We start from the raw sequence: 10,743 nt of genomic DNA on the forward strand, positions 1-10,743 counted from the left end.
TCTTAATTTGATTAGAAACAAAATTAAATCTTTTGCTTCATTTTTAGAATTGATCAAATTAAAAGTCAAAAAGAATATAAGTTTAACATAAAACCAATTTCACTGTTACAAATGTACGGAGTTGAGTAATTTCTTGGTCTTCCGCGGCACTTCTGGATTCAAAGGTGTCATCATTTGAGATTGGATAAATATTTGCTTGACATGTATGCATTTATATTTTTACCATAAATAATTAGACTCTCTATGAACGTATCCAGGAAGTTGAAAACGTACAAGACAAGAGGGCTATTTTTCATTTTTGTTCAAGGGTTATCAACAGCTCAAATTGAAACTAGGGCATCACTAAACCCCTTTGCTCTAAAAGACATCAACAGTTGATATCATCTATATGAAACCTCAATGTCCATGTTGCTCCCTTTAAGCTCGTCTCAGTCCAAATTATAAAAATGGCACGTGATATGAGCGATTTTCAAAAACACATTTTTACAAAATAATTAACTTGTCATACTGAGAATCATTTTTTTCTCTCTAAGATTACTTATCATAGTAGTTATTTACAAATAATATATTTTTCGCTTCAACATTTTGCAAGGTTTCCAATGTTGCATTTCCAAAAACACCTCCAAAAATTTCCATTTCTTACTTCATCCAAAACTCTGCACTTTAGGACTTGACATCTCATCAAGAATGAAGCACCCTTCCCATAAAACTAGGGAACTCAGGTTTCCAATTTCCAAAATTCTCCATTCTTTGCCCTGTCCAGTTGCCAATCCTTGATGCGGCTGCAATCTGTTTTTTTTTCTCCTCTCCCTAATGTCCAACTAAAAGGCACCAAATTCGACGTTTAATGGTTGTGTTCCATCAGATCACCGAGGGTAATCCTTCCGCAGTTGCCACTGTCCAGCCGTTCAAACTGTTTGCAAATCTGCATTACATCTTTCTCTGTGATCTTCCCCATTTCTTTCAGTTTGTAAATCGCATATTCTGATTTACTGCAACCACATATAAGATACAAAATCAACATCACATGTTGTAATGTAAAGGCAGGAATAGCCACATTTTTCTCATAAGCATACAAGCAGACATTCAGTAGCCCCAGTTCAGTAAACAAAATCAACATCACATGTCCAAAAGCAAAAGTAGGACGGGCTAGAAACAGTTATGATAGTTGATCAAACAAAGAATAAGCAGTTTAAGCAACTGCAGAAATAAGAGAACATTGCTTCTTGGATGGAGACTGAAAGATGATTTTCAAATGAACCTCTATGGCATCTAAGCAGAACCCATATAGTTAAAAAGAAAAAGATCACCTACAGATAATAGATCAGGTTCAATCTAAAATCCCCACTTTTTGCTTCACAACAAGACAGTTAAACCAGATACAGTTACATATTTAAATTTGCTATCCAATTCCCACTTTTTGCTTAAACTTTCAGGAGATTTTTTTTTTTTTTTTTTTGAGATGGTAACAGTTCAGGAGAATATCTAGCAATATCTAAATTAAAAATGGTCGCATCCCAAGTCATACACTTGTCGAGCATTTGACAAACTCACCATCCATTTCAAATAGGATTTGTCCCCTGGACACATGAGCAATCCAACCCGTAGGATTTCCTTTTCCTCTTCCCATTCTTACTTCTGTAGGTTTCCCGGTAAGCTTTTGTGCACCATTTGAAGATTATGATCAGAAAGGTTACAGGATTGCATATTTGAAAACTGGATGGCAAATGGGAACCTTGAATGGTCAAAAGGAAACACATTGGAACTTCAGATGGCAGGCTAAATTACCTTAAAATTACTTCTTTTTTTCCTTATAACGGTGGTGTCGGGGTCAGTTTGCGCGCACCTTGACTATTCCACAGGTACTTGGCTACCTCCCACCAGCACATGTACCGAGTAATATCTGTCCACCAAAGCTTGAGCAAATGGGAAGAAATCACCTAGTGTTTTTTTATCTCTACTGGGATTTGAACCCGTCTCCAAGGTTTGTACCTACTCCATTGACCACAAGGACGCACTCTCTATGCTCTCATGATTGGGTTAGGCAAGAAGAGTTCAAGCTACCTTAGCTTCAGAACACATCTTCACAGAAAGGCGCAAATATCATGAACAAATTAAGCCCCGTACAGATGTTTACGGCAGTCATTGGTAATTAGGATTCAGATAATTTTACAATTCCAAGTTAACATTGAAAAGTTGAATTCCAAGTTAACATTGAAAAGTTGAATTCCAAGTTGACATTGAAAAGTTGAAAATTCCAGTTAAGTGATTCTCTAACTATTTATTCATATTACTTGACTAGATATCAATTTCAATATACATCAAGTAGTTAGGTTATTGGAACTTTTTTACTTGGACACAGGTCAGAAACCAATCCGGCATATCGTGTAACGTGAAAGATAGATCCTGAAGTCCTAAATAGTATCAACCTAAGAGCAGCAACAGAAAAGACACTCATTCCTACCTACATAACCTTGATCCCCAAGAAGGTGGGAGCCAAAGAGTTGAAGGATTTTAGACCAATTAGCCTAATCGGCAGCTTCTACAAGATCATTTCCAAGCTCTTGACTGAAAGGCTCAAGAAAGTGATGTCTAAGATAGTGGATGCTCAGCAAATGGCTTTCATCAAGGGAAGGCAGATCATGGATGCTATTTTGATATCAAATGAATGTGTGGATGTGAGAAAGATATCCAAGGTTCCTGGGATTCTATGCAAATTAGACATAGAAAAGGCTTATGATCATCTCAATTGGGATTACCTGTGGAAAACTTTGGAGAACATGGGCTTTGGTCGCAGGTGGATCAAGTGGATAAAGTTTTGTGCCAGTACAGTCAAGTTCTCCGTCTTGATCAAGGGTTCACCTTCTGGTTTTTTCTCTTCTGAGAGAGGATTGAGACAAGGGGATCCCTTATCCCTTTTTCTCTTTATTCTGGCAATGGAAGGACTCAGTGACATGTTGAAAACAGCTCAAATAAACAACAAGATCAGGGGTTTCAAGGTCAATGCTGGTGACATTCAAGGTCCCTCAATTTCCCACCTTTTATACGCTGATGATACACTAGTTTTCTGTGATGCAGAGAACGATCAATTTAAGCAGCTAAGAGTTATCTTTATCCTTTTTGAAGCTATTTCTGGGCTCCACATCAATTGGGAGAAGAGTTTTGTGTTTCCAGTCAATGAAGTTCCAGGTATCAACAGGCTGGCCAACATTCTGGGAGACCCACTACATACCTTGGCATGCCACTGGGGGCAAAGAGTAAATCCATGAACAATTGGAATGCAATCTTGGAGAAATGCGAGAAGAAATTGGTAAATTGGAAGAGTCAATATCTCTCACTCGGAGATAGAGTAACTTTGCTCAACAGTGTACTAGATGCCTTGCCAACCTACATGATGTCTTTATTCCCCATGCCAGTTGAGGTCATCAAGAAGCGGGACACTTTGAGAAGGACTTTCTTATGGCAAGGAAACTGTGAGACAAGAAGCATCACCTCGTAGATTGGTGTACAGTTATCTCTAGCAAGCAGGGGGGTGGGTTGGGAATTAAGAACTTGAGGGTACAGAATCAGAGCCTTCTGCAAAAATGGTTATGGAGATTTGCTTCAGAGGAACAATCCTTATGGAAAGAAACGATTAGGTCCAGATATAGGATGGAAAATCAGTGGATAACAAAGGAAGTAAAGAATCCATACGGTGTTGGGCTGTGGAGAACTATCAGGAATCAGTGGCCTAGACTGTGGCACAATTCAAAGATAAAAGTAGGCAATGGTGGGAAGACATCTTTCTGGAATGATGGGTAGGTCAACAATCACTGAAGAGTTTGTTCCCTGATATTTACATTCTGAATCAACAGCAGAAGGCAACAATCTTGGAAGTTAGAGATAATCAGGGATGGAACCTCAGCTTTAGGAGAATGCTCAATGATTGGGAAGTGGAAAGGCTGATAGGATTCTACAACACCCTTGAACAGTTCAAGGATAACTCCAATGAGGTGGACAGTTTAGTTTGGTTGAAGGATAAGAAAGGAAGATTCTCAGTCAAATCTGCCTATAATTGCATCAGTAACATCAGTCCTCAACTTGGTTTCTGGCCATGGAAGATGATTTGGAAAGTTAAAATTCCATACAAAGTGGCATGCTTTACATGGTTAGTGGCTAAACAAGCTGTTTTAACACAAGATAATGTGATGAAAAGGGGTTTACAACTTGCTCCAGGTGTTTTTTTTGTGAAACTGAAGCTGAAACAACATATCATCTTTTCCTTCACTGTAAAGTGACTGAACAACTTTGGCAGTTCTTCATCAATTTGAGAGGGCTTAATTGGACTATGCCAAGGAATACAGTTGAAGTTCTGGCATGCTGGAACAGAGATGGCAATTTGTCAGGAAGATTGTTCCAGCTTGCATCTGGTGGACAATATGGAAGGAGAGGAATCCAAGAGGCTTTAAAGACAAAAGTATCACCTTCCAGAAATGGAAGATGAATTGTCTAGTGTTTTTCTATTTTTGGTGTATTCATGAATTCCCCCAAGAGGCAGAGGATATAATTGTATTCTAGATTGTTTATAGGGCTTTAGGTGGTAGGTTTTTCTTTCTCTAACTACTGCTCATAATTACTACTGAAAGTACACTTTTGGTGTATTTTCTTTGTTGATAATAGATATGTTAACTGTTCCAAAAAAAAAAAAAAAAAATTACAACCAAAACTAGACTTAAAACTATCACTACTGCTGAAACCATTGCTAGGGCTGTTGTGCAAATAACTGATCCAGGTAGTTGATTTGCTCATAAGCTAGTGGGGTCAGAATAAACCATGAAGATAAATAAAGATAAGCATGCCAAGATTTATCCAAGAGATGAGAGATTGCAAGTATTCAAAAGGACTCAGACCTAAGACAAGAAGCACATTTAAGCTGTTAGCATAGTAATGTTATGTAAGTTTTACTGAACAATGCTCCAAGAATTTATAAGCTATGACCTCAACAAGCAATTTCAGAATAAGTATCTGTTATTCTTAGCTAACACTCATTTTCTCTCGAGGTAAAGATAGTAGATTATTGAGCTAGAAATAGTCTCACTAACCGGTGTGCTGCGTGAGTAAGCCACTTCTCGTGTGAAACATATTCTTTTTTTTTTAGTCCTTTTCTTTTTCTTTTTCTTTTTCCTCTTTTTTTTTTTTTTTTTTTTTTTTTTTTGAGAAAGTAGTGTCTAACATGTCTTAAAAATGGTCCATATTGGGTTCATCATTATAATATGAAAATGCTACTGCAAAGCATATAAGAGATCATTGTCATCATAGTTACAAAGAACTTTCAGTTGGAACAGGCATATCTTAGTATTACTCCCTGATGGAATAGTTAGCCTAACTTTGCACAAAGGAAAGGCTGCCCAACTTTGGAAAAACTTAAAAGGTGTGAGAAGGATATCATGATTACTTGTGATCAGGGCGGACCTAAGTTGATGGGTTTCTCTCCAAACACACTCTTTCTTCACCAATAACACCCATCAACACTAGCTCAAGACATTCAATGGATTATTTTTAAAAAAAAAAAAAAAAAAAGGAAAAGAATAGAAGATGTGTCTGATCTGAAATTGGCAGTAGCCAAGGAACCAAAACCAACCATCTTCTCTATATTTCTTGAATTCATTAGCAGAGAGCACTTGGGCTTGGAGTTGAAGTTGGAGGAGAGAATAGGCTCTGCTGAAGAATAAAGTGTAAAGACACTGGTTTTTTTTAATTTCTGTTGCTTGCAGTTGGGTCTGATGAAGAAGACAATGTCAAGGTGATGAAGACTAAAAAAGGAAACGAAAAGAAAAAAGAAGGGTTAGACCGTTGAGTCATTTGATCTAATCTGGACCATCAAATTTTATTGATTTTTTGCTCTTCATGAGCAAGAATTTATAGGGGAAACGCTCGAGCATGTGGTGAAATCATGTGGTACTAGCTACAGATATACAAGGGGTGTATAAGGTTTCTCGCAAAGATAAGGTGTGTAAAAGGGATTTATGTGCAAGTTGAGGGGGTAGTCGTACGTATTAAGCGATAAAAAGAAGGAATTTCAAGGGTTGAAGATACAAACCACAAGGTATGAGTAATTTGAAAAGTGCCATATTCACATACATAGTGTTAAATAATGATAATATATCACATGTTGCAAGGCATGACTCCATTATGTCCTCGCTTGCTTTGGTTAACATGGGTAAAAGGGGGTGCAATCACTATGTAAGACTTGGAACTGGAGCAGTTTGATGTTAAGACAACTTTCTTACATAGCAAAGTTGAGAAAAATAATTATATGAAACAACTAGAAGGATTAGAAGTTGAAGGAAAAGAAAACTTCAGAGACAGTGGTACAAAAACATTTATTTCTTTATGTTGGGTATAGCTTCTTTTTTGGTTTGTTTAAGAAGAATGCAAGAGAGTTGTGCTTAGACTCTTTTTTTTTATTATTTTATTTTTTTATGACAAGTGAACCCGCAGCCGCTACCCTTCAGGTGCGCACAGGGTAAACCCCACTCCTAATGCAATAGCCCGCAAACCACACAGGAGAGATAACCCGCGCTAGGCAAGTCCCGTGCGACAAGCTCGACCCAGAAGGAAAATCCCCTGTTGTCGTAGACAGGGGGTTTCGAACCTAAGACCTCTATTATGGAAGCCCCACGCTCAACCAACTGAGCCACCCTTGCGGATAGAGTTGTGCTTACTTTCAGAAGTTGGATGATGGTTCATTCAAGTACTTGTTATTATATATTAGTGAAATACTCGATCATCTCAAGGCTTTGCAGAAAATTGCACTTTGAGGAGACAGCCGAATAATGAGTATATTGTGAGCCTTATCAAAATAAATTATGAGTATGTTGTGACGAAAATTAGTATTGAAAAGCTCTCTTTACACACTGTAAAGCTCTCTTTTTTGGATGCACTCATTCTCAGTATTCCCCTGTTTTTTATGAAGAGAATTTTTTTAGAAGGCATCAAGAAGATGCAGCAAGTACAAAGTAGAGTAATTCTCAGCATTCCCTTGATGATGTGTTTACATCAGTACTATCCTTACATTACTAACAACAACAACAGCAGCAGCAACAATAACAACAACAATATACCCAGTGTACTCCCACAAGTGGAGTCTGAGGAGGGTGATGTGTATGCAGACCTTACCCCTACCTTGTTAAGGTAGAGAGGTTGTTTCTGATAGACCCTCTGCTCAAGTAAAGCAGTTCAAAGCAGGTTTAAAATGAAATACAGTAGTGAGGAAGTCATGCTGAAAATAAAGGAGAGAAGGGAATGAATCTGAAGCAATCAAATATGCAACTCATACAAGTGCATGTCATAAACTGAAACAATTTTCAAGGGAAGTGTCATTAACCACCAGTAACTATCTACGTATTTTGGGGAGCTTACAGGATGTATGATCTTAGATTTTCAAAAAAGATATCTATAAATTTAGACATATTCTTAACCAAGACTAAATCAAGTCAAAAGGTTGAAAGTGAGTAACTGCAGACAGAAATCAAACGAAAACCACAATCTAAGTTTTTGGTGCTCTAGTAATGGAATGAAAAGCTAAATTTTCCCCAATTGTTAACTAAAATCAAGTACACTCACCTGTACAATGGCTGTGCAATTTCTGCCTATTTTTGCACCTAAACTTAACAATGCGCTTTCAATTTCTTCAAATTCTAGTAACTTCTTTATGCTAAAGTCATCTAGGTCTCTGGAAGCTGTAAAAAGGAGGAGGGATAGCAACTGAATATACAATCATCAGGAAGATTTGAACTGTTGAAGCATTGATTGCAGAGGAGGTAGACAGTAAATAACGTTTTCAATTCATTTTGTATGAAGTAATGTATTTCATTAAAAGAGCATCAAAAATATCTTGCTACAACGTCGATCATGAACTACTAACAAGCTTGCCACAGCTTAAATCAAGCTCAAGTGTCTTTTTCTATTATCAATTTTATTCAATTATGCTTATTAAGGAATTTCTGAAAAAGCACGTGGAGAACAAACACATAGCAAATCATTAGAGGAAAGAAATCTGCACTTTAGAATACCGGCACCGTGGCCTGTGATTCGCAAACAAATAAATCCTTAGAGATAAAAGCTTCTATGAACATAATCATCCACTATTTCCTTTGTTCCATCTATTTGATGTTGAAGCATTCTCTCTTACTTGGGAAGAAGCGATATATCCCCTACTGCTTGATTCTAATGAACCACTACCCTCTCTCAACATTGACTAGATTCCTATTTCTGCTGGTTTGAACAGCAAACTTCCCTACCATTTCTTGAATGTGAGAGATATCATCTACAATACTGCCCCTGGTTCCAGTACCCTAAGTGTAATGGACCAATGGTAGGCAATAAAGCATATTAGCAATAAAACCTGAAATGCATTCAAGAGTAAAAAAAACAGGATCTTGTTGCATTCACTTATAGCTAATTCATGTACTCCTTCCCTTACAAATAAGGGAAAAAGGAGAACAATTCATATATGTTAACAACCTGCACGGTTTCTGTGGTTTTCTGCCAAATCGATCGAATGAACCTCATCCACAAATAAATATTCTAGAAGAGCTATAGGTTTGAGTTTGACTAGTATGGTTGCTGCCAAGCTCAGTTTCCAACAGATGCAAACAACTAAAGTCTAAGGGAGAATTTATACGACACAAAATTCAAATGCAAAACGCAAGCATATATCCCGTCAAAAGATTCCTTGAGCTTCACTATGGCAAGTATCAGCAAATGGAGTAAAAATTAATGAAAGTATTGTACGATAAATAGCAATAACTTCAAAAGGAATAGAAAGCTTTTACCTCACGAATCCATTATTATCGATATCAGCAGCAAGAAATTGAGCAACAGTCATATCCTGATCAAGCACCCATTTTGCCATTCTCCGGTGACGTTTATCTACTCTGGCCTCAGCTAAGTAAAGAAATGCTCGCGCAACTGCAAGTGTAGACACGAGCAACCAAATCGATGCAAAGATACGACCGGTCATCGATTGGAACGCCCTATCACCGTACCCGACAGTGGTAACCGACATAACTGACAAATAAAATGCATCTACCCAGCCAAGCTTCTCAACAAAATGCATAACAGTGACCCCAATCCCAATACAAAGAACCACAACACCTAATGCCAATGCCACCTTCATTCTTATCCTCATTCTCCCTTTCTTCACATCAATAATATAAGACCTAGCATCATGTGAATTCCCACTTTTAATAGTCCTCAACAAGTAATTCTCTTGCAAATCAAGCACATAACTAACCATCCCACTAAGCAAAATATCAATAAAACCAAACCCCACAAGCACAAACAGTATAGAAAACATCTTAGTAACAGTACTATCAGGAGTTATATCACCATAACCAATAGTGCACATAGTAACAATACAAAAATACAAAGCATCAACAACAGGATGTGTCTCAGTAGCCTTAAAATGATCCTTAAAGAAAGAATAAATAACCACCCCAAGTGTCAAATAAAGCATCAAAAGCACAACCCCTTGTCCAACAACTGAATTTTTAGCAAACTGGGGTGGCTTAGAAACAGTAGAATGTTCAAAATCATTAATAACAGCCATAGCAGGTGCAGTTTTAGACCTATGAAGATTACTCTTAGTCCAAGTAGGGTAATTTGGGTCAAACAACCAAGAATTCTGAATATTATTATTATCATTTTCAAGATTGACTGAAGATGAAGAAGTGGGAAGGTCTTTAGCATCAGGGGGACCAAAAATAATACGTTCTTTAAGTTCAGAAGGGGTAAGAGGGACATTTAAAGGTGGGACTGAAATTTCATTGTTTTCAAGTAAAGGGCATAGGGAGATAGGGGTGGGGCGGGGTGATGCTCTAGGGCTGAGATAACAGGGGAGGAGTGGTTCTTTTTCCATTGCCGGAATACAAGAAAGTGGCAAGAGACAGTAATTCTTGATATGATTGGTTTTTAAGGTGACAGAATTTGTGAGTCTTCGGGGCTGGCTATGGAACAGGCGAAAGAAGAGAGACGGGAAAGGTCTTGTTTAGGTGTGAAAAAAGAAGTACATTACTTGGCACAATAAACAGTTACATTAATTAATCGATACACTAATTTAATTGTATAGATTAGTACTGATTTTGTTGGGGCCCACTTTATTTTGATCGAAAACATTGAGCTCAACATCTGTACATTCATATTCTATTCTGTTTTACTACTCCCTCCTTTTCAATTTATGTGAATCTATTTCCTTATTAGTTAGTGTTAAAAAAAATAATTCCTTTCTATATTTGGAAACAATTTACTTTTATGCAATGATTTATAGCCACACAAAATATATGTGACTCATTTTACACCACAAGTTTAAAAGTGTTCTCTACTTTCTTAAATTCCGTGCCCAGTCAAATGAGTTCACGTAAATTAAAACGGACGGAGTATAACTTATTTTGGCATCAAGTGAAAGTGCAGGTCAACATGCCTGCTTTGGCAATTTGAGGGCATTCTGGTCATTTCAATTTTATTTATATGCATTGCTGCTTGTTTGTTCTGTTGGCTTATATTGTTATCTAGAGACAATTTTGCCCTTTGGAGGGCGCATGCTGTATCGCTTATGTCACTGAATGAGGTGGAGCCACTGAATTTCCAATTTTGACACGTAAGTAACACATATGCTCCTAATTAGACTTTTGAGTTATCACTCGTCAGCCCATCACCCAAAGGATAAAAAGGTACTCCTATTGGCTGTGATAATATTCTCCC

At 37.4% G+C, this 10,743-nt stretch overlaps 1 protein-coding gene across 2 annotated transcripts; it reads right to left on the reverse strand.

Annotated features, from left to right (window-relative positions):
- Window positions 1-270: 270 nt before the first annotated feature.
- LOC132621702 (two-pore potassium channel 3-like) lies at window positions 271-10,071 on the reverse strand. Of its 2 annotated transcripts, XR_009575636.1 has the most exons (3): window positions 8,817-10,071; window positions 7,606-7,721; window positions 771-992 (listed from the first exon to the last, which is right to left on the reverse strand). XR_009575636.1 is itself a non-coding variant. In XM_060336058.1 (2 exons), exons 1-2 carry the CDS (start codon window positions 9,899-9,901, stop codon window positions 845-847), a joined length of 1,233 nt encoding a protein of 410 aa, XP_060192041.1. In that variant the 5' UTR covers window positions 9,902-10,067; the 3' UTR covers window positions 271-844. The 2 variants fall into 2 exon arrangements, 1 of the variants encoding a protein (XP_060192041.1); XM_060336058.1 differs by lacking the exon at window positions 7,606-7,721 and having other exon boundaries at window positions 271-992; window positions 8,817-10,067.
- Window positions 10,072-10,743: the final 672 nt, after the last annotated feature.

Source organism: Lycium barbarum, chromosome 12 (genome assembly GCF_019175385.1).
Source record: "Lycium barbarum isolate Lr01 chromosome 12, ASM1917538v2, whole genome shotgun sequence".
Taxonomy (NCBI): Eukaryota; Viridiplantae; Streptophyta; class Magnoliopsida; order Solanales; family Solanaceae; genus Lycium; species Lycium barbarum.

Bases quoted from the DNA above. Each gene is read 5' to 3' on its own strand.
- LOC132621702 (XM_060336058.1), bottom strand. From the start codon at position 9,901: ATGGAAAAAGAACCACTCCTCCCCTGTTATCTCAGCCCTAGAGCATCA. The intron at 993-8,816 runs GTAAAAGCTTTC...ATGTGGTTGCAG, and splicing joins GATAATAATGGATTCGTGAG to TAAATCAGAATATGCGATTT.